Raw genomic sequence first — 24,541 nt, 5'->3', positions numbered from 1 at the left:
TTTGGGATTTTTTTTTTTTTGTCTTGTTATGCCTTTGTGTCTTGGAAACCACTCTAGTATTAAAAGTTATTTTGATTTGAGGCTACTTGTATGATTATGACCTTCAAATTTTTCTCTGAAATACATGAGTTCCCTTGTTTCAGCATGTTGCTGAAAGGACTTCTGTTACCTCAAATCATACTTATTACTCTCTTCAAACATCTTTTTTTGTGTTGCCGTTGTGATTCTTAAAGGGCACATTATTTCCATGATGGCTTTCCCAGTAATGCACACCATAGTGGTTTACCTACAATTCTTGTTATACTTGCTGACTTTGGGCTAAGAGTACATGTACTCTCTAGGACCAAATCTGGAGAGTTTCCTAATGTGACTTCCTCCCTTTCTTCCCATCCTTTTTGAAGCTGACGCTGTGGTGCAGTCTTGCTGGCATGGTCTATATATTTTTGTAACAAGTGGCATTAAGTCTCTAACTCCTAAGCCTCCTCAGGAATTGTGAAGAGATTGCTTTGGGTTTGTTTGGTTTTTCTTTTGGATCTCTCTGGAAATTCATGCTATTTATCAACTATTAAATTATTATCCTGTAATGCAAAATGCTTATAATTCAAAAAGCTTTTCTCCTTATCTACATTTAAAACAAGTGAGTGTGAGGGTGGGTTTTTTTGGAGGAGTTGTTGGGTTTTTGTGGTGGTGGTTTTGTTTGGTTGAGTTTTTTCCAGAAATTAAGGAAAAAAGCCCTCTTAATTATTTAATAGAATTCCTAATGGCCCATTCAGTCCCAATTCTGTCTGGGCAGAAGAAAGGTTGTTTGCCACCCTTTCCTATTTGTTACTCTCCATAGAGCAGACTGAAAAATCTTTAGCTTGCTTTTGAGATTGTTTTCATTGAGAGCAGTCACTTCCAGTAAGCATTAGGTATTTTATAGTTAAGAATTTGCTTTATTTATTGCATATACCCATCTTGCTCTCCGTTCCCAGGAAGTGAAATTTTCTCCCTAAGCCTAACTGCACAGTTAAGTAGAAGCATTTTGATGCATTAACTTGGGGAACGCCCCACCTAGTGGATGATCACAAACTCATTTTCTCATTGCTCCAGTTTGGACAGACTTACAGTTAGATTGGATTACCTTAAATATTACCCATGTTTACTGCCAGCTCAGGAAATTGATTAAATAGCTGGATTTTCTTTCCCCTTTTCCTTGTGGGGTGACAGTGGTGTTGTTTTGGGAGCTGGGAGAGGGGAAAGGTAAAAAAGGGGATTTACATGAAAGAAAGTTTCAAGTTGAAAAAGATGTTCACATTCTCAATAAATGTTTTAACATAGAAATTAGTTACAAGCTACAGTGCTAAAAATGGCCATCTTCCAAACTAGCTTTCCTGCATGTCAAAGGAAAGGAAGTACCTTAACAGGGCAACTTCCTGTGTATTGGGAAAAAAGGTCTTTGTTCAGTGTGAGACTGGCCTTTCTCTTGTACAAGAAAAGACGCAGTGAACTTCATTAAAACAGGACAGTAAAATGGAGTTGAAGCCTGTCTGCTTGCATCTCAGACACTTGTGCTTTTGAAGGCAGACTAGGGCATATGAGATATACCCCACTGTGAACAGAAATTACTAATTGGAAAAAGTGGGATGAAGTAATGTGTTGCTCTGCCTGTCTTGTTCCTATGTCCTATAATGTTCACACCCAGCCTTCTGTGTATGAAGAAAATTTGTCAAAAGCAAATTCTTTTGTTCCTTTAAAGTTAAGCTCCTCATCTTTCTGTCCTGCTTTTGGAGCTGGTATTTGAGTCTTATATAATGAAATTATATTCAAATAGTCTTTCTTATTCTCCTGTATTATAAGAACTAGTGAATTCTTACACATTTGTTACTGGAAGAAATTATTCCATTCTGAAGTTATTCTGTTTGGAAGTACCTTCTGACTCCCAAGGAGTCCCCACACTATATGGCATTATTCCTTCTGGTGTTTACCATGGCTTGGTCTGTGTAGCATAAGTCCATAACTTGTGCCGTGTGGTTTTTTCCTTCAGTTCTTAGAGGAATGATTAATTTGTTTCTATAATAGTAATTTTGTGGAACAGAGGTGATGTCACTTGTTGCAGATCCTATCAAATAAGTGGAATAACTCACTAATATCAATATATTAAACTGCCCAGAACAATACTACATTTATACAAAAGGCTCTTTAAATAGAGCTGTATTATATTTTTAAGCTTGTCCTTGTTTCCTTATTCTTTTTTTAACTTTATGTTAATTTCTCTGTTATGTTGTCCGCTGAGAAATGGAAAATTACATAGCTTACTGAAAAAGTGTTTAATATCAAAATCAAGGAATAAGTTCTACACTGTACACTTCTTCACTGTTCAAAAGCTTATGAAACAGTCTACAGAAAAAAAAGACCTTAAAACCATCCTAAATTCCTATTGTGGAAGGAATTTTGGTTAAATTTCTTCTACCAAGTGAAATACATTAAAGTTTATAAATCTAGATTTTTTTTAATCCTTTTTTTCTCAGTTACAGTTACCTTTTCAGGCCTTCAGTCTTGGGCACGCTTAGAGTAGTGCTACTTTTGTCTGGTTAATTTTATAGCAAGTTAACTCACGTGGACTGTAAACCATCAAGCTTTAGGCATTTACTTACAGGAGTTGTACTTCCTTTGTGTGTAGCTCTGTTAGTCTAGGGTGGAGTGCAGTTTCTGCAGCAGAAATAAGTATGGGTAAAGGTTGTGTATGAAGAAATAACTTTTGCCATCACCTTGTTAGTGGGCTATTTGCTCAGGCTTCATAGTTTTGTATCCTTTTGCCAACATGGTCTGTTTCATCTTACACAAAAAACCTAAAAAACCCCCAAAAAACAAGTCTTGTCAAGGGTTCAGTAGGATTGCTGCCACTGCTGGGGGGGAAAGTAATCCTTACTTTTGGAATAGATTAACAGCCTTCTTTCTTCTGCTAAATCTAAATAAAAGCATAACAGTTCCTGTCTTAGTTCCTCTGAGATTCTCAAAACTCTTCAGTTACCTCTTCTGCTTAATGATGAAGTTGTATAACAGTGAAGAACTTGAGACTGAAATCACTGCTTTGCAAAAAAATTTTATCTTTTCTGTCTAGATCAGATGGCATATATTCTGCTTTTCTGACCTTTTTCCTAATCTTGATGTGTCCCAAAAATAAATCAAGGCTTCAGAGCCAGCAGTCAGCACTGTTTATGTATTCTTGGTTTGGGGATGGCATGGAGGGGAGAGGGAAGAGAGGAATTGGCCAATCTCACACACACAGCTCTTCCTGATGAGGTGGTTTTGCACTTCCCTTCATGGAGGTGCCCTGCCTCACTTGAAAGTAAATATATAAGCATATCTGTGGAAAAAGTATAATTCATACAATTTAGAGACAAAAACACAGCTTAATGAGAAAGTTAGGGGTGGGCGGAGGAAGGAAATTACTTGTGACCTTTGAGTCAGTCTTCTTTCTAAGAGTAAGGTGTGTAGCAAATGTGTTAAACAACCAAATTTACTGTGCAAGTGCAGTCATTATTTTATTTAGGTATGTATCTGTAAGCCTCAGAGGGCAGTGTTCAGTACACTTGAATTCCTGGCTACGCTGTATCACCATTGAAATGTTTACCCAAACTTGGTCTTATATTTGCTTATAAATTTTACTGAATTGTGTTCTACGAATGGAATATAAAATACAGGCCATCATGGATAAAGTACCATTACTACTTAAGCAGATGTGAAAAGGTATTTTTAAAATTTTTCAAATTTTTTTTCTTTTTTTCCCAGAAAGTAAATTACTTCTAAAATTAAGAGATAGCTGTGTTGTATGGGAAATCTATTGCATTTTCACTAGTTTTTAAAAAGTTGCTGGTTCACCTCTGTTTTTATTGGAACTCTTCACAAGGTTGTGAGCTTTAAGAGAAGCAGAGGTGGAAAACATGAAGCATTTTTAAAAATTCTTTCATAAGTGTCTTCAGAGACTAGTGGTATTATGCTCTATTTTTTCTGCTCATTTTCTTTATGCTTGATAGCACTCATAAAATATTGCTATATATAAAAGGGGTTTTTGCAAATTAATATTTTGTTTCCCTACTAAGAGGAATGTCACTTCAATCTCCCAGCATGCTTCTAACTTAAACAATACTTACACAAACACAGGGTTCTGAGTTTTATATTTAATTGTAGCCTGATATAATAATTGTAATACTGGTTATTGATGAGGGGGAAAAAAAAGTTCTAGTTGGACCCCACAAAATTTTCTTTTTGTTTGCAGCAAGTATATCCCCCTAAGCAGGTCTGGAGCTGGTTTTGTTCCTCATGTTTAAATTAAACCACTTTTCCAGTAGACTGTTACGTTAAAATTGAAAATAGTGTAAGTTTGTGTGATCTTGAAGCTTTGGTGGCAGGAGAGAGAATTGATAGCATATTTAATGTCTTTTTTACACTTCATGCAGGCACACATCTATTCTTTGGGTGCAACACTGAAAGCAGCGATAGAATATATCGTAGAACCTGAGACAGAAACAGAATTTGGACAAGATCTGCACACTCTACTTGAACAAATGCAAGAAGACAATCCTGAAAATAGGCCAGATATTGAGGTAAAACAGCCCTACATAATTTTTTGTTTTAAAAGAAGTGATACTAATATTTCTGTATGTGTGCTCATTAATCTCTATTTATCTTGTTAATCTCTGTAATTATCAAGATGGTCTTGATAAGTGGTATGCTCAGGTTTTGCAAGACAGCTAAGGTCTTCCCAGACTCTGCAGAAATTCATCCTTTTTCCCCCCTCTAATGGGGATATAACGTGAAAAGTAGATGTATGTGTTAGACAGTGCTTGGATTTTTAAGAAGATTGGGTGAGTACGCTGGTGGATCTAAATTTTCTCATTAACTGTTTCTTCCATTTTAATATTTGGTTTGCAAAAAGAGTGTCATTAGAAATAAAAGCACAGGCATTACACTGTGAAATTTGTGTGACCATTAGATTGCATTTAAAAAGGGGATTTAGGGACCCTGCCCCAGGAAACCTCTATTCCTTGGCATGTTCAAAGCCATGTTGTTTGAAGCATTACTACTAACTAGTTTTTCTGTAAATGCATAAAACCTTAGCAGTATTTTATTAGATATCTTTATTGGATTTTGTATTTTATTCCATTTGCCTCTTTTTTTACCTTTAGTTGTTAGAAAGAATTTGAAACCAAATAGGATTTTTCAAGCTGATGTTTTCAAAGAATTTACATTCTAAATGTTGGTTACCTAATAGAGTAATTTGACATTAATGTACAAAAGTTTAATGCTTTTGCAGACTTTGAGAATGTAACCAGAGAATAACAGTTGTGCAATGTGACTTTTCTTGAATTCAGTTCTTCTACTTCAGAGTAGTGCTATCTACTTTTCGGGGGGCAGGTGTTTCATTTTTCTGAGCTGATAGTGTATATTCTAAATGGTATAGTGCCTATGATCAATGCTTTGCAGAAAGTGTGCTGCAACAGAAGAATTAACAGGTTCATTTTTATAAAGCAAAAAGCATTGGCTCCCTGATTGAGGATTGCCCAGGCAGGAGACTGTATCGGATATGGAGCCTGCTTGGTCAGCAGTTCTATTTCTACTCATTTACTTTTGAGTAGTCAGAGGAGGGATTGTATAGCACTCTCTCATCTCCAAGTGGTTTGTAGGCCCTGAAAGTAGTTGCTGACTATTTACATCAATCCAAAAATAGCTGATCTTGGGTAATATATAAGGGTCACTTTGTGAGTATGTTCTCTCTGTTCCTTTTCCCCTGGACACTTTTTTGGGTGAGCAGAGTTGGGGGAGCTATTTGGAGGAAAAACCCAGAGGCTTTTCTAGGCATTTTGCTGGACTTCAGCACATTTGGATACCTGTCTCCCTTTTTCCTGTCCTTCCTCAATCCCATATGTGAACCAACAGTGCCAATTTCTTCCTTCCATGCACAACAGCAGAGGAGCAGTTGAGTGGGTTAGAGGGGAAGTGAGAGCATCTCCTAAGAGCTGTATGAGGTCTCATCAGTGTTTATCTAGGAATACTTACTGAGGAAATGGTGGGATGTATTTGGAAAGGCAGCTCTCTTCTACATGCTGCCCAAAGGGACAGGTTTTTAAATGTGTGAATATCTGTAGTTAATTGTGTGTGAGACCAGTGCTAATGCCATCAAATGGTGCTCAGGCTGCAGATAGGACTGTTACTTCTTGTGATCTGATAATGATTGCTTTCTCTAACTGGGAATATTGCTTTCTAGATATTTGTATTTTGCAGTTTTTAAAAAATTTAGGGTTTAATTTTAATGTAATTTCAGTAATAAAACATTCATCATCCTGCCTGTGTCACTGAATTCTAGTGAAGCACTGGCTGTTTAAAAAAGTAATCAACACTCTAGCTTTTTGCATTTTCAGTATGTTATTCATAAAGGATAACATTTAAGATAATTTTTATCAGTTGTTCTTGATGTTCTAACTGTAGGCTAAAACTTGAATTGTATTAAATGACTTCATAATAGCCCATGGTAAAAACAAGAAATTAATTCAACCACATAATAGAAACATGCAGTATAAAGAATTGTAGAAGAAGGACCTCCAGTGTAGCATCATATAAATTCAGATGTTCTGTGGGAGTTAACGTCATACATGTTAGTCAAAATTCACAAATCTATTCATTATTAAATAAGTATTTAACATTCATTTTCTCTAGAGCATTTTGTCATTATGTGAAGAAAAAATGAAGATTGCTTCATCAAGTAATATTTGTCGAAGCTTGTCTGCTGTTGGAAGAAGAGTTCTTTCAATTGAATCATTTGGTGCTTCTCAAGGTAACCTTAAAATGTATTTAGTCTAAAACTTTAGATTGCCTGACATATCTAATGCTTTTTAAAAGACTGTTTGTGTGCTCTCCTGTTATAAGTTCCTTTCTAGATTACAGCAAATCATTATTAAATATTTGTAGATCAGTGGTGGGGAACTGGAGACATGCAACTCTTAATTAACATAATATATTTAGAGCACCCCTTATGATTCAAAGTGATGTGTTCAGAAGTAGAGAATTTGTGTAATGTACTGAAGATATGTAACAGCAATGCCAGAAAAAACAATATAAAGATTTACTAGGACAGATTAGAAGGTTTAAATACACATTTAATATAAGCATCTGTTTTTGTATCTAGATGTCTGTGATAACATGTGGAAGGGAAGAATGTGTCAGAGAAGCTTGGGATCTAAATTATATTTAAATGACAAAAACAACATAGCAGGTGATTCGTCTGCAGTGGAAGATGTGACAACTGCCTGTCATAACAACTCTTCTGTAGTTACCATGGTGACTGGCAGAGAAAGTGGCTTAAAGGAAATGCAAATTGATCTGGATAATGAGAAAACTCAGCATTCTCAACTTGCAACACAAACTGAAAAGAGCAAAGAAGAGGACAAACATGCAGTGTATACTGACAGTTTTGCTAGTGCTGCTTTGGATATAAAATCATGTGTTACTGACCTGGAGAGAGATGGCCTTTTTAAGAAAGGTTCTTTGAGAAAAATGAAAACCTTTCCAAAGCTACCACTTGAACTTGCAGATACAAATAACTTTTTTACTTCTGTAACCAACAGTGGACCACTAGATAGGAAAAATCACTTCCTGACACAAGAGTCACTACCTCTAGACAATAATAACGGGGTTGCTTTTTCAAAGGGAAATCTTAATTCGTTTGCTGCCAGTAGTCCACAAGAAATAGAAACAAAGAATCACCAAGCTGATGATCGTCATTTAGAAGCTCCGTGTGTATGCACACAGGTGTCTGGCTTGAATCTAGAAGAACATATGTCACTTATCAATGGTAAAAAGATAGGTTTTTCTTCATCTGATCATAAAGAAGACTGTTCTGGTGCTACATCCGAAGTGCTAAAACCTGCTGATATGCCAAAAGGCCCAAATCAGTCAATTGCTGGAGCAAAAATGCTAGACAACTACATGGTGTTGGAAGACTGTTCTGAAACTTTTCAAGGGTCAAATGAAAATTATGTACCACATTTTAACAAGATGGATTCAGTGTTAACAACAAAACCCAGTGGGAACAGATGTGGATCAAACCTAATTAGGCCACCAGAATTAAGCAACGGTGTGATGAGTGCAAACAATAATGAAGATAATCTTTGTGGAGGCAGAGATTCAGAAATCAAAAGTAATGAGCAGGTAGTAAAAATAAAGTCTTCATTATATAGTTGCTGTAGTCACTTATGTGGAGATGAGATGACTTAAATACTGTGTGATTTCTTCCCCCCTTGTCCCCTTTAGCATCCCAGAAAATCAAATTTTGCTCGTCTGCACACTTTAAGAGTTAGTATTGGAAATATGGTGATCCTTTTTTCCTCTTAAATTAAAAAGTGCTACAGTGAAATTTATGCTACTGCAAAATCAACTTCCATTTTAATTTTTTATTTTTTTACAAATGGAGTCTACTTGCTAGTGTGTTAGAGCAGCATTCCTTAATAGCTGATTACATTTGTAAGAGAACATGACCAAAGCATACATATATTTTTAACTCTCTGTGTTACTGACAATGCATAAATTTCACTACCTTGCAGTGAGCCTCCCAGGTGCTTATGAAAATTGCAAAATTCCTGACTGTAAACATGACCTCATTGAAATCAATGGCAATATCCCATCAGCTTCAGGAGGATAGAGTCTGGGTTTTTTTCACTCTTTCATGTACATTTAAGTTTTTGGAAATTGTACATATGCTATATTTGTTCTGTGTTCTTAAATTGCCGTCTCTGTTTGTTATGTATGTTTCACTATAGAATTTAAATATGTGCACAATATGATGGATATGTTGTCTCATGCATTTAGTTTTTATAAAAAGCCAAATAAGAGAGGGAGAATCTACCAGAATTTGTTGATAGATAACTGTAGTATGGTCTCTTCTCTGCTCAAATTACATGTCTCAGGGTGGACAAGTTTGGTCTCTGACTAGATGGTTTTCTCTTGTGCCACACTCAGAGGTGTAAACAATCCCTGTAGTAGGAGAGCTGCTGGCTAAAACTGCAGGGTGGTTTATCCTTCTCCAGCTTTGTTGTGGCGGGACAAAAATTAGCAGCACAAACTTCACACGTTTTGTTTTCAGAAATTATTCTTAGGTGAAGATGTTGGGTTTTTTTCTTGCTTGTCTACTGGCAAGTCAGCCTTGTTCTCCTTGCCTACCCATCTTCCAGCCATCCCATGCAGTGGCACTTAGGGTTATATTCAGTCTCTGTCCATCCCTCTTTTCACCTTGCCCAAACACCTCCACTGGAGCACTAACCTAGATTTGTCAGGTGTGTAAAAAGCCTATGATTCATCACAGCTCAAAAACTAGTGCAAATTGAAGAATCCATCCTTTTTCCCTTTCCTGTCTCTTCTCCCTCAATAGGTGTGCTTATTAACTTCGTATTTCCAGAGGATAGTAAATATGGATAACTACCACATTGCATGGTTTTGCCTTCTGAGGGAGTTATTTGTTGTATGCTTATTGAATCCTTTATTTAGTTTTTAAACTCTGCAAGTGCATTCTTCAGAGTCTGATAATTGATCCATTTATTGTACACACATCCTTTCTTTTTTTCTATTTCTGCCATCACTTATGAACATAAGTTGAGTGTAGTGATAGAGATTCTTTTTTAAGGAGAAAGAAAATGTTGAAGACCTATATTCTGTCCTTACTGGATTACCAGGGCAAAAGTTTGTCTGGGAGCATGAAGGTAGTTTCAAGAAAATAATCTTCTCCAGAATTATAGTTCTCCAAGATTCTTCCATGAAATTAAAAGCTGTAACAAATTTCATTTGCTTTTTGTGCAGCAGCACTTGAGACTGACACACAGATAAGTAAACCAAAACACGTTTTCAGGTTATTCTGCTGTTCTTCTGAAGTCGTCTTTTCCTTCAAATATTTCATCCTCGATTTAAATAAAGTATTCATTAAGCCTGAACAGAATTTTGTTCTCGCAAACAAGTAGGCTCTTGTTAACAGTGAGGTTATCCTGCTCCCACTGAACTCACAGGACAATCACAGTGACTTAGAAAAGGTGACTCTTATTCCAGATAACCTAATAAGCAGTGCTGTAATACATAGGATCTGAAATGAAGACAGTAGGGGGGTGATTCTTTGTGATATCAGAGGTTTATAGCTGTCTTTTCAATAGAAGAAATGTTTGATAGACTCATGCTCTATATTCTCTCTTTTAATAAATGATTCCAGCAAATGTTCGGGTTCTGCCACATAAAGATACACTATTTAGAAAAATCTTGTTGGTCTTAAACAAAAAAAAAGCAAACATTATAAAATCTTCTTTAACTGCTGTTAAGGGAGAAAAAAAACTCTTTAAATATATTAACAACATCTAGGCTTCTGAAATGGCTTCCTGAAATGCTGAATTTCTAGCCTTGTAATCCTTTGTTTTCTGAAGGAAGGTCATTCATTGTTAGTAGTCATTAAACTATATAGCAGACTTTATTACTAGTCTTCTTAGAGAAATGGAGTGGGTTAGTGTTTTCAGCTTCTTCTTTTCTTTCGGAAAAGAGATTTTATTCCTCAGGCTCCCAAAATATAGCAGGTTTTGCCTCTGTTACCTCTTGACAACTGGGAAAAAAAGCAAAAAAAGCCATACTGTGCTATCCATTGCATGACAAAAGTACAACTGCTGTCTCTCTCTCAAGTTCCCATTGGCCAGAATTTTACCAAGTATCTTTTTTTTTTTTTTTTTTTTTTTTTTTTTTTTTTTTTTTGTTTAAGAAAACCTGAATTTGTTGATTTACTGCAAAAGCACAAGAAGTGTGAAGCCCCAGCTAATGTGATTTCTGCCTTGTGGGGTAAACAGAAAATACCTCAGAAGATTTGCAGTGCTGCTCTTTCCCGAGTTTTCTGTAACAGATTGGCATGATTGCAACAAATAGAGCTTTTAGAGTAGTACCTCTAGCATTCCTTTCAATATTTCATGTTGTTTAGAGAAGGTGCAATACCAACCCCATCCGGTTGAAGATCAACCTTGTCTGCTCTGGAGAACAGACAGTTTTTCTTGCCTGTCGGTACTTCTCCAGTGGACAATATTTTTCTAATACTCAAACACTGCTTCTTATTGTTGTGTGCTTTACTGCTAGTAAGCATTACTAAAAATACTTGCTTGCTTTTGTCTGGCTACTGCAATGTATCTTGTGAGGGTTTTCCTAGTAATTTTTATAGTTTTGCATGCCATAAATAAATATTTTTCACTTCAAGTTTGAGTGGGGATCTTTTATTTCTCTAACCAGTTTCATTCCAATCAGGTGTGTCTCATCTCTAACCCTTTAAAATGTTTCTCTGTGATTTAAATGCTATGGCCTTGGGAAGGGTTAATGGGAACCTGGCATATGCAAGTTTGTTTTCTGTTGGTCATTCATACCCTGTCAAGCATGAGAGAAGTGAAAAGCCATGTAGCTAGAGGCTGACACTTTAACACTGGGGAAATAACACTTGAAGGAAAGAAAAGTTGTCAATTCCCAGAACATTACTTGCTAAGAAAAGAGTGATGAAAATCTTTCTTTGGCTATTTAAAACATGCCAGCATTATGTTCATAAAGTAGATTATGTTTGCATAGTTGAAATGCTTTACTAAATTTGGGGTTTACAATTCTGGTACCAACAATTAAGTAGAAGATCTATTAAATGATCTTTGCAGCACTGCAAAAAACCCATCACTTTTCCAACAAGTAAAGTTTAAAATGCAGTCTTTGGGCATCAATCAAAATGGCACCAGGATGTAGCTGTAGGCAATAATGGCTCATTTGGCTCTTTTATATTTTCTGACATAGTTTTTATACTGTGAAAAACATTTTCTTACTTTAAAGAATGGGTAATATAATTTCTGTTATGAAACGGTCTGGTTTAGAACATGAAAAAAATTTGGAAAGACACATTAGATTATAATTTTGTTTCATCTTTGGTGCAGTTTCACTGGTGATAATATATTAATGAATGTTTAATATCAGTATTAATGTTAATGGTTTAAATGAAGTGGACTTATAGATGCTGAAGAGTTATTGTGAGCTTGCTTTGCTAAAATATGTGAATAGATAAGAAACAATGCATGCTACAGATCGTTTGACTAAAACCATTTAATCATATATTTTTCAGTACTTCTGATTTTTTTTTTTTTAATTGGTGGTTGAGTGGGGTTTTTATTTTTAGGAAATAGTAATATCCATGAATCAGAGACTTGCATGTTAAAAAACAAAACAGCCAAACCTGAGACATGCCTAAATAAGGAGTTTTACACTTAAATGTTTACCAAACCAAGGTTCAGTGGAGTTAGAATGTGCATTGTGTTAAAATATCTTAGCGGTGAGGTACCAGGAGCATTGCATTAAATACTTTTATTTAAGGATGGAAATGCAAATGTGTGATGAAACATGTCTTTTCATGTACCTTGACTACATGGGGTAACTTTTGCAAGGTGTTAGAAGCACAAGTCCCCAGCAGGTCTGAACCCTCAGTTTTCATCTGAAGTCTTCCACATTTCTCTTTCTGGTGTACGAAGGTGAGAATTTGTAATAATTAGGACAGTATAAGAATGACCTTCTCAGATATTTGTTTCAGGAATAAAATCAATCTTTGATATGATCAAGGTGAGGAGAGATGTGAGTTATAGTAAGAGACAATAGCAGTGCAGGTAGTTTTTAGCATGACAGAAGACCAACTAGCACACAAATACCAGCTAACAATATTATATTTGAAGTTTCTTGTTTCTTTAGAATGCTTGCTGGAGAAACAATGAGCATATGCATTTAAATTAAGTTCATCAGCCTGTAACCAGTCTGCATCCTTTTTTTTCCTGACTCGGTTTGATTTAGCCATCCTGTACATGGCAGTGATTCTCCTTTCTGCTAAGATTTGCTTTCCCTACATACTTTTTTCTTCCAAAACAGTTTTCCTGGTGCCTCTTCATCCTCTATTTTCTAATCTATCATTGACACTTGTTCCTTATCATAAACTTTTGCTGCTGCTCTTAGGATTTATTCCTACTCTCCTGCTGCACCTAAATTTCTTTCTCTCATTTCTTTCTTACTCCAAAGAGCTTGGATATCCCAGAAGTGATGAGAAATACTTTGCAGCTTTCTGCTGTACAACAAACTTCAGTCTCCAGTTTACTAAGAGATCCTTCTTTCCCTGGCTAACTACTGATCACGTTCTCCTGAAGTGAAAGATGATTTGTATATGTGGTAAAGAAGTCCATCTTTCTTCGCTGCAGCTTTTCGAGCCTCTAGAGACATAAACTTCAAGAGGAGGGATTATCTTACAACTAGTGTGGATAATAACTAATATTACCACAACCAGTGTGGATAACTAGTGTGTGTAGTTGTATCTTACAACTAGAGAAACATGTGGCACTAGTGTATACTTATTAGAAGAAAATTCCCAAATCCCAAAACCTTCTTAATGTTTTAGTAAGTCTCTGAAATTTCTCTTATAGTTTCTTTTCACTCCTGTCAGCTGTGCAGGGTTAATTTGAAGGTTGACTGCTCCTTTCTTTGTAGAGTGTCTGTGAGCAAAGACACTTGAGGCACATGAGAACCAGAGTGCTCTGGAGGGGGAAACAGCTGCTCAGGGATAGTAATCTATTAACAGTATGAAGCTCTATCTTACATGGTCTCTAGACTAATTCATTCTTTTGACTATCTGTCCTTTTCCTTCCTGCTGTGTGATTGATGGCTTTTTATCAGACAGTTCAAGAGCTTACTTTTCTAGATATAGTAAAAGAACACATGGATGAAAGAATTTTGCACTCCAGGGTGCTGGTGATAGCAAAATTGGAGAATGAAACTGAATCTTATCACCTGGCTTCAAATCAGTCTATGCTGAAGTTACTAATTTTTGCAATGTGCCACAATGTAGGATAGAAAAGCACCAAGTTCATTTTTATCTGTCAGAGGTAGGCAGAATATGAAACATTTTCAGTAAATCAAAAGGTGTGTTTCTTGTCATATTTTGTTTAAAAAAAGGTCGTTTATCTGGTTCACCTTGAAAGAATATTTAAAGAATATGGGCCTAAGGTATTGTGTTCTTTGAGAAGGTCTTCTGGTTAAAATTATCAACAAAGTTTCAGCTACAGAAATTCATGTCCTTCTCCATAGATTGCACTGAAGCTATTTCTGTTTGTTGAGCTTTATGAAATTCAATGCAGTAGCCTGCTCATTACATATTGCATGATAAAATCCAAAGAGCATCTCAGTAAAGGGTATTTCATAGACAAGATAATGAAGAATTGAGTTTAGTAAATGACAGTGCAGAGGCTGATTTGTCAGAGTTAATGATGTACTGACATTGCGTGTGGGAGAGACCCTTAGCCTATGTAGGTTTGCAAATACTGATTGGGATATAAAGGTGTCTCTAAAAGCAGCAAAACAGTTCAGAGGGGTTTTTGTTTGTCTCCTGTGCTTCAGTTTTGTGTTTGGGTTTTTTTGGGTTGGCTTGGTTGGCTTTTTTATTTGATTGGTTTTTGTTTGTTTGCGGTTTTTTTGAGAGTGGCGTGTTTGGTTTTTTCCAGAGTTAATCCTGAATTACTTCTGGTAATTCTTTTTCCCAACATGGCCTGAAGTTGACTCTCTCAGGACTGCATATGCAAGAGAAAATGTTCTGTGCTCTTTTTTAAAAGAGTTCTTTGGGTTTGCTCTCACTCAGAGGTTTCTGCCTACAATGAATTTTTTATTGTTCCTTTGGTAGATGAGCGGAGATCATAAAGTGCCGCTGATGTCAAGAGCCACTACTAGAGATAAACTTTTCCATTAGCACGGTTTGATCGGGAAGGTGTGTGTGCACTACTATAAATCTCATATTCTTAGATTCATACAAACACACACCACCCCCCAAATATAAAAAAATCACAAAATGTAAAGCATGTCTCTGAAGAACAGTAGGTTTCCATGGAGCAGTATATTTGTCATGTTAAGGTATTATGCCAGGTATCAAAAGCTAAATTGATAGTCAGAAAGACTAATGCTGTTACTACAAATTGAGCAGCCAGTGATTAAAAATAAAACAACGTGCTTGGACTTCAAATAAACCTGTCATTAATTCTGTCAATATTGCTAACATCTTTCACAGAAGAACAAGAGATGTTGATGAAATCTTGAAGGTAAGACATGTAATGCAACTGTCAGGGTAAATCAGGATTTAAATGTGGGACTGTTTTTTTGATGGCAATCATTTGAATTTTTTGTTTTTCAGTCTAGGCGTTGTCCCTATAATTATGTAATTATGTTTTATCATAAAATATGTCTATTACACAGTGGACATTTTAAGAGTCTTTCCTTAGTATGGTAAGAAGGAGCTTCCAGACAGCTCACTTTTCTTGAAGCAATTAAGAAACAATTGATTCATTTATACAGTTAGCTAACTGGACCATGCTTTTTTATAAGTAGTATTAGTTCATTACTGGTAAGTGCAATAAATATATTTTCTTGTTACTTTTTAAGTTGAGTATTTTTTTTATATTAGGATCTACTTTTTTATTGCATTAGTAAATGTTTTTCATTTGTGATAATTTTTATAACTTTCTGCATCCTCACTGTTTTTTTCAGTGGATCTCTCTAAAACTCCTGTTATCCTGGTATGGTAGGCCTCTGAAAGACTATGAACTCTGGGCATTATGTCACGGGTGTTTATATACTCTACAGACTTGCATAGATTATCCAGGTATAGTCTTAATTATCATAAAGTATTTTGCCTAGTTATTTATGTTCACTGTGTTAATGTTTCCTTTTATTCTGTTGATTGAAAGGATCTTGACGTTCATTTTGTGTACAGAAAATAATAGGCAATGTTTCCGTTTTGACTCTCTTAAATTGTGGCAAAACTCAATTTGGAGTTTTCTTCCATATATAGGTGAATGTCTTTTTTTCTCTTTATTCTGAGTTTTGGTGGCTTTTGCAGCAGAAATGAATCTTTGGCTTCAAGCAGTGAAACAAATTTTAGACCTTTTGGGAATGGAGAATCTGTACTGTGACTTTTAAGAAAAACACTTGTGACTTGTGTCAAGCAGGAGGAAATAAGCTTTACATACATATATACGTAAACAAACTCTTCCTCTTTTGCCTGGATTTCTTTGTGACAAATGATTCCTGACATATTTTCTACAATACAGGGCTTTGTCATTTTAAAGCACCCAGGATCTTGTCATGATGTTACTCCTTCCACATCCCCTATGCTTCAGTTTACGGATGAATTATAAGAAGTAAGCTTCTGAGAGAGAAAGGGGAAACTATCCTTTGACAAAGTTGGAATCTGTTGTGTGTGACTCAGGAGAAGGCCATCCTAGATTTCCATGGACATTCTGAATGATGGTTTGGCTTATACTAATGATAAACCTATAGTAGTTCTGATAAACAGAGCAGAGGTTTCCCCCACCACCACCCCACCTTTCTAAAAAACTTGCTTTTGAGAGTATGGGCAGGGATGAGTTTGAAGCCTGTAAGTGGATATAAACAACTGGATAGTAATGTACAGAAAACTTACTGCATCTCTTTGAGTTTCAGCTTCAGTTATTTTATCTTCTGTGATATAAAACTGCTTAAAAGGAAATAAGCCATAAACGAAGATTCTGAGCGTTTTGAGAACTGTTACCCATAAAATGAAGTATTTAATATACCTTGCAACAGAGGGATTATTTCAGCCTCATAGCATGTTCCTAGTGTTTTGAAGGTTTCAGATAACTGCACATAATGTCTCAGATTCTAATGTAATATGCTTAGCCAGCCTCTGTTACTGCACTCACATGCATCCAAGTGCATGTCTTAAAAATATTAAAAGTTGTCATCTGACAACTGAGTTGTCATCTGAACCTTATGTAGCCTGTAGAAGTGAACACAGTGACAAACCACCAAATGGAAGACACCTGACTTAAAAATTCTGTATTTGACAAATAAAGCTACCTTCAAGTTGAATATTGGTTTCAGATTTAGAATGTTTCTGCAAGAGGATACTCGGCCTGTTCTGAGAGGAGTTGTGCATTGTGGAAAGGTTTACAGTGGTGTTGCTACTTCAGTGCCCACACACACACAAAGTTCTCTCGATGTTCCTTTTGAATAATACTAACTTACTAAAGGTGAGGCTGATACGTATTTTGAATATATAGTTAAAATATTCTTCGTCTTGACAATGGTAGAGAAGACTGGTAGCTGATGAGTCATAGTTAAATATATGAAGCTGAATTGTTTTTTCTTTATTCACATAGACAGCCTTTTCCTCCAAGTCCTTCATTGATTACACTTTTTTCATTATCCTAAGCAGGAATTATCTGGCTAAGAAAACATACCCCACAGCCAGCCTCTTCTTCATGTGTTTGTTAATTCAGTTCTGCTACAGAACTTGTTTGTAAGCTCCATTGGGATTTTACTGAATTCCTCTCCTCTTATCAGTGAATGTTGTTTACATGTTGCTTATGGGTGATTCAGGGAGCCCAGGTGAGGATTCTTAGGTTGTACAGAACAAGCTGAGATCTGGTTTGTGTGAGCAGGGCCAGGGGAGTTAACTGCTGACAAAGACAAGTGAGCATGAAGCTGCCTCTGCAGAAATAACCAGCAAAGGTTCTCGTTTGGGAAAGCTTTGCTTTTCAAGACATATACTTCAGGTCCAGATTCAATATTATTGAAGGTAGTAGACAAGCCTTTATTTGTGTTAAGCATAGTGAACTTTAGATGTGTTTTGTACAGGTAACTAAATATTGCCTTTTTTTCTTACTTTATTTTTTTGCCTCTTAGACCTCTTCAATTAATTATTTATTAATAAATTAATATTTGAGTTTCTCTTAGACATCTTTAATATTTTATTTCTTAATTAATACATTTAATACTTTAATTTCGTATTCAATTTAACAATCTATACTTTCAGTACTTTTTTCTAATAAGAAAACAGTGCATTTGATGGTAATCTAGAAATAGAGGACTACATTACTGGCCAGTTGGCTTAATACAGTGAAACATGTTAAATTAAAGTGTGCTTTGAAGCTAGCAAACAGATAGACAGTGTTACCACAACATTTTCAATACCAAGTTTATATAACATCATCTCATGACTTTTTATGTTAAGCTTCTGAAGACCTCAAATCATTTAAAATAGTTTTAGAAGTCCATTGTTTCTTTTTTAACAATGGAAGATTTCATGGCCTTGCAAATATAGGAGTTTTGGATCTGGCCATGTGTGTGTCAGGTTTCTCCAGATGATGACCCTGTATTTTTGGAGGGTTGAAGGAGGGAAGAGAAGAGAAGAGAGACTTAAATGCTTAAGATAAATTGACTATCTTTATTGGCATGTTGTGAGAAGACTAGAGTATATCTACCTGTTTTATATATATATATATATATATATATATATATATATATATATATACACTTTTTTTTTTTCCTGCTTTCTTGACCTTCCTTTTCAGGGCTGGCTATAAAGAGACTAAATTTCCAGTTTCTTGTCTTTGTTCTGCAGAAATTGCTTTGGGTAATTGCACAGCTACTGTCTCTTTTTTGGCTTGTGTCTGTTCTAGCATAAATGTTATTTAAAGCATCATTTATCAAAGAGTAATTTCTGACACTGAAAATTCTTTTAAAAAATTTTTTATTTTTATTAGTGCTAAGTAGCTACAAGAACAGATACTTATTATGTCTTGCCCATTTGTGGGTTTTTTGCAGTGGTCTTATGTTTGGACTCTGTGCTGATTGACTGCCATGGAAGGATCCTCTTTGCTGCTCCAAAAGATGAAGGTAAAATAAGACATTGCATGCTCAGCTTTTATTTCTTTCCAGGGGAGGTGGAGAAGAAAGCAAACATCTTACCTTTTGTTTCTGATTTCTTTTCTCCTTTAGAATCTTGTGATGTATTTTATTTAGCTCCTGAAATTGAAGAAGAGGATGTGGATACTGAGAAGGTAATGTGGTAGGTTATGTAGGTTGCTTTGCATTTTATCAAAGGACAGTTTTATCCCCCTGCTAGTTGAAGAAGAAAGCTAAACTCTTCTAAGACTGTGTTAATATTTCTCAGTTCTCCCACTGTTTCTTGGTTATCTGTGGGGATTTTTAAAATATATTGACCTCTCATAAAAGTAGTTGCTTCTAAAATTTTGCCTTCCAAAATTCTTGGAGTAACTGCCGAAAATCTGTTATTCAATGGTATTCCATAAGACTTAATTATTTTCAGTTTGTTAGCAGTAAGACAGACTTTGAAGTCATGTTTTCATATTCTGAAGGTCACAGTAAGATCAGTGTTTTAGACTGTCTGGCCAGAAGCTCAAAGATTATTCACATTTAGAAGACTGGATAAAAATGTTATTATCGGTATGTTTTTGCTATGGGAACATTATGAATTAAGTCTTTCTCCAATATAGTTTTCTTAGAGCTTTTTGCTATAGATAAAAGCCTTAAGGAGCTTTTAGAACAAAGATAATAAAAATGTCAAATAGCAGGTGAATGTGTCTCCACAGCAGCTACCTTTGAGTTGCGAACTGTACCACAATGATCTTAAAAGTTAGGGGAACAGAATTTACAGTACCTTTCTATTATGTAACAAGAAAAGAGGTTAGCTAATATGTACCTTGTGTCACATGAGTTCTTTGGAATTAGACTTAATAATCATGAATCAGAAAATAAAAGTTCATAAAAATCTACTAAAAACATTCAATTTTCTGTAAAGCTATCTGTAATTAGAAAATATTTGTGTATCTTCCTTAAAATTGCTTTTTCTTAAACTGCTTTGATCCAATGTGCAGGTTTTTTGAGGTTTCAGAAGCTTAAACTATCCCTGAAATATAATACAGCAGTCTCACCAGACAGTAAAAATTAATAATCCTGAAGTCTTTATGCTTTGTTCGTTTTCTTTAAAATGTCTGAAGTAATCTGCTTCCTTGGTTTTCTACAACATTATATATAGAATAAGCTGATGAGGTTGACTGTATAAATTTCTAGTTATGAACATTCAGTTCAAATTATGGTATGGGAATGAAGACTGTAATGTCAATCACAATAACAGTAAAAAGAACTTTCTTTGAAGGATATGATGGATTGGCTGACAAGTTTTTCCTCAATTAATACATTTAGGGTAATCTTGGAGTTCTGCACCTAAGGGGAAGAAAATTATTTATGTTTTGATTTAGCTGCTTTCTCCTATTTCAGGTATTTTTGTACCTATTAGTAGCTTTTGCTCAATAGCTCAAATGGTTCACAGATTATTTTTTTTATAGTGAGCTTACTTGTTATGTTTTGTTCATTGCTGTTCACTTTGCTCAAAAGAGTGCCAGAAAACACTGTTTTATGGGAACACATTGTGTACTACTGTGCTTAGAGTTCTGTCCACTGAGCCTTTTTAATATCTTTCGGGGCAATGTAAAGAATGGTGCTTTAAATTTGTTAAAATTGTGTTTATAGTACATACTAACATATGAAAACTAAGCATTAAGTGGTCTAAATCTGACTCTGAAAATTGTAATTCTTCAAACAAAACAAGCAAGCTGGTAAAGACCAAGTCCTTTTCAAGGTCGCTCATTGGTGCAACTTCAATTGGTCTAGCTGCAGGTAGCACAATAATTGCTAGAATAAATATGCAGTGCCTCATTCTTCTGACAGGTATAATCTTCTTTATAAAATATGACTTCTGCTGGCTAGCTCGTAATTACTGTGTGCCACTTACTTGCTGAATTATCATGACCTTTTTTAAGTAAATTGCAGCTGGCCAGGTTTTATGGTAGTATTCTGGAGCTTGCAGCAATCTTTTTATGTGAGAAAGGAATTCTTCAAAATGGTTCTAAAATACGTTTTTCCTGGATAAATTCCCTAGGTAAAGAATAAGAAAATTAATGTCTGTTACTCCAACAGTAGAAAAATAGCAACTGTTATCGTCCCTGCATGTGTAACAACTAGATTTTGAAATGGGCTGGGATTTTCATCAGCATCCTCAAAAGCCAAATGTAATCTGTACTTTGAAAACTCTAGCAATTTTTTTTTTTCTTTTTTTGGCAGGGAATGGGGGGAATTTTTGGATAATTTGCTGGAATTGTTTTTGAAGTGGAGGCTTTTTTTAGTCTGTTTAAATCTTTTTTGTCTCTTACATTATGCCAATAGGTCTGTGTTTATGGTGTTGCTGCAGTTCTGTGGATGGCTGCAAAATACAGTGTTCCACCGAGTCACAAACTAGTATTGCCAAGAAAATTTAAAAAACTACTTCTGGATATGGCAAGAAAAAACCCTGAAGAAAGACCTTCTCTAACTGCTGCAATTAAGGTTACTAAATTTAGTTGTGTCCAAATTCTCATTTTAGTGATTTTAAAATCAAAATAATAACTTAATACTTGTAATAGACTGATATCTAATTAAAGCATAACCAGTCACTTTGGGTTTTGTTTTTAAAGTTACCTCCTTAGGGACACAGAGAGGTGTGTTTTTAATTTAAATTGAAATTATCAAGGTACTTGGACTTGGACAAGGTTCATAAGACTTCCTGAACTTAGATTACTTCTAACTGACTATTTATATTGACTTTGTCCTTGTCCAAGAATACCTCACTTGACTGAAAACTTACTTACCCACTGAAAATTACAATTTTTTTTTAGACATGCGATCATTATTTACTTGAACAAGGTATAAACAGCAAAAATATTTTGACATTATTGGGTAAACCCATCTTTAAGGTAAGAGTGCCACCTTTCTTTAATTCTGTGTTTTTTCAATTAATTCTGTAAATGTATTCCAGTAAGATTTTGTCCCCTGCAAGAGTAGCTAGATTTTGGGTTTGGTTTTTTTGTTGTCATTTTTTTGGGGTTTTTTTTGTGGTTTGTTTTTTTTTTTAATGTATTTTCAAGTAGTCTTTAAGTACTGCCTTTTCCTAGTCCTTGCTATTGGAATGATCACTCCACAGATTGTGATGCTCTGACCCCACAATCTGTATGGGTGAAGAATAAGTGACTAATTTCATAATCTCTCTTTTTATTTACCTCTCTGCAGAAGAAATTAATATGTAATTGTTGGGTTCTGTTTGTGTTTCAAATGTTTGTATATAATGCACACAGGATTCAGTCAATCCATAGAACTGAGCTTGTTCAAAACTTTGATTACCCTAAGGTTCTGATTTGAAAGACCAAGTTATCAAGATTTCTAAACAGTTCTACCAGTCCTTAGACTTCTGTATGTAATTTTTTTAATTCCTCACCTTGGCATGACTAGGTTGCTGCTTTGCAATATTCTAGGTGTATATGAGGATTGGGTTTTTTTTAAAGTCATGTGCTGAACAGATTTTGATAAAAGAAAATGCTAATAACATCAATTTGGAGTTCAATGTTTATTGTTAGGCTGTTGAGGAAGAAGTCTTGTCTCAAGATCATGTCACTTTTGAATTTAAAAATGAGAAACATGAAATGGACCCTTCAGAGTCAAGTCTAGGTAAGCAGTCAGGCTCTGACATGTTTACTCTGGTTTAGTATTCTCTAGTTCAGTTCTCCACATAAGATTTTCTCAGTCCAATATGCAACTGTTTTTCTATCTAAATTGATTATTACTTGCCTTGCATTTATGTTTTACATATTGATGATCTTTCTGTGCTTTTGTTTTTAGGATTTGTGCCTTTTACCAGTGAAAGTAAACTTGTAGCAGTTAAAGGACCAGTACCATGCCAGATTTCACTAAATTGTGAGAAAGCAACATTACCTGTTGCATTCACCTCTCCTGCAACTCACTTTAAGCCTATTATTTTGAAACAAGATGCAAATATAACAAAGTTAGTACATCCTAAAGCAGAATAAGTTAAAGCTTAAACTTCATTGTTAAATCTATTTGAATTTTTCTTTAAAAAAAATTTTTTTTTTTTTCAGAGAGGTTCACACACCAGTTTCTGAGCAATTCAAGAAAGAGACAAGGAAAGAAAAACGTATGGACCACAACAAATTGGGATATATAGAAGGCTCTAAAAGCTGTGGTATTGAGGATACAGGTGTTGCTGAAACTGTACCTGAAACAACTGAGTGTGATTTACAAGTTCCAAGCCATTTATTCCAGATGTCTTCAGAAGAGCAAAACTCAGGCAATATGTTTACTTCTACAGTTACATTACCATCACCATCTGATTCCTCACATATTCTAGAAGAGAAGACCATTTTATCTGAAGATCCTTCCAGCTCCCTAGCTTGTCCTACATCTCCTAATTTTCTTCATATAAATAACATCATTCTCAAGCAGGACTCAGAGAGACGAGTTCTGACATTTGTACCAGTACATTTGGCTGTATCAGAGCAAATACCAAATAAGCCTCTTCGCTCAAGAATTGCTTATGATTGCTATCACAGTTTGCCAGTGTTACTTTCAAGTACTATTGCAAGTTATAAAATGAGCATGCAGACAGAAAATGATGCCTCCCTTTGCAATGTGCAAAGTCATGAGACTACTAATACAAAGAACCAGTTTGATAAAAGTAGCCCAGTTATTCAAACCAACTGCCAAGAAACTGAGTGTGCTACCAGCATAGACAGTTTTTTCACTGAACAAGAACACACACAATGTACTTCAGTGAATAAAGACAATTATAATTTCTTTGATGATAAAGTCCTGCACCATCAGAACAGAACAAGTGGCACTTTACTACAGGAAGTGATTCATCTTATACAAGAGGAGTTTGCATTTGATGGTTATTTAGAGAATGGAACTGAAGTTTTTGATATGGGTATGTGCATTTTCTTCTGTATGTTATTATCGTTGATTTGTAAGAATATTGCTGTTAATTTTTTTCTCCCTCTTTTGTTTGTTTCTGTTCTTTTTATTTTGAACAAGGTAACTTCATTTTAAACTTAAAGGAAATTAAGTTTGGTATGTTCTCTGATAGAATTTGTGAGAAGTTTTGTGACCTCTACTGGGATGAAAAATTACTGGAGAATCTCTATCAGGTAGTAAATGGAAGAAGATCTTCACACTTATGGTAGGTGTTTTTCAGCTTTTTCCTTCTTACAGTTGAATTTACTGCTTTTATCACTACTTCATAGCAGCAGGAAAGAATATGTGGTTTCTCTTCGGGTATTCGTACTTGTTTTCTGTAAACTGTTATTTCACAGTTTGAGGTTTTTAAAAGCTTTTTCCATGATAATTAGTGCTTAATGGTTCAGTCAAAAATATTTTCTATTACACTTGTCTCTAACTCCATCTTATGACAGCTGAATAATGGAAACCTAATTCTGCTCAATATTGGTTACAAACATTGATGGAGAGCTTCATAGTCTTATTAGAAGGAGGCTGTTTAATCAGAAGTATATTGCTCTCACTGTTCAGTTTGCTTATTCTGTTTGATATTAGTTCTTTATACATCATGTGTTCTAATCACACCCAAGAAAAAGGAAATTAATTTAGCTTTGCTAGAAATGTTTTGCTTAACCGGTTTAATTTGACTCAGTGTTCCTCCTGGCAGTCTTTCATAAGTAGCCTGTTAAGTGAGAAAAAACAGCTTAATTAATTTCTCGTTTTTCTTATTTAATCTTCATTGACATATGTATCTGCCTGAAAAATAATTTCAAAATTCTTG

General features: G+C 35.2%; 1 protein-coding gene across 1 annotated transcript in view; it reads left to right on the top strand.

The window, feature by feature from the left end:
* The window catches only part of KNDC1 (kinase non-catalytic C-lobe domain containing 1), a gene marked incomplete at both ends in the record, with an annotated part of 59,164 nt that overhangs the window by 21,642 nt on the left and 12,981 nt on the right, over positions 1 to 24,541 (top strand). The window contains 12 exons of the mRNA XM_082286496.1: positions 4,443 to 4,589; positions 6,700 to 6,817; positions 7,169 to 8,190; positions 15,586 to 15,700; positions 18,685 to 18,756; positions 18,859 to 18,920; positions 21,106 to 21,264; positions 21,594 to 21,671; positions 22,329 to 22,419; positions 22,591 to 22,753; positions 22,848 to 23,692; positions 23,800 to 23,944. Of these exons, the coding sequence (XP_082142622.1) occupies positions 4,443 to 4,589; positions 6,700 to 6,817; positions 7,169 to 8,190; positions 15,586 to 15,700; positions 18,685 to 18,756; positions 18,859 to 18,920; positions 21,106 to 21,264; positions 21,594 to 21,671; positions 22,329 to 22,419; positions 22,591 to 22,753; positions 22,848 to 23,692; positions 23,800 to 23,944 (3,017 nt within the window). The remainder of the gene's footprint in view (positions 1 to 4,442; positions 4,590 to 6,699; positions 6,818 to 7,168; positions 8,191 to 15,585; positions 15,701 to 18,684; positions 18,757 to 18,858; positions 18,921 to 21,105; positions 21,265 to 21,593; positions 21,672 to 22,328; positions 22,420 to 22,590; positions 22,754 to 22,847; positions 23,693 to 23,799; positions 23,945 to 24,541) is intronic.

This window comes from Coloeus monedula (genome assembly GCF_965178545.1).
Source record: "Coloeus monedula genome assembly, chromosome: 8".
Lineage (NCBI taxonomy): Eukaryota > Metazoa > Chordata > Aves > Passeriformes > Corvidae > Coloeus > Coloeus monedula.
This window is presented reverse-complemented; position numbering and strand designations above follow the sequence as displayed.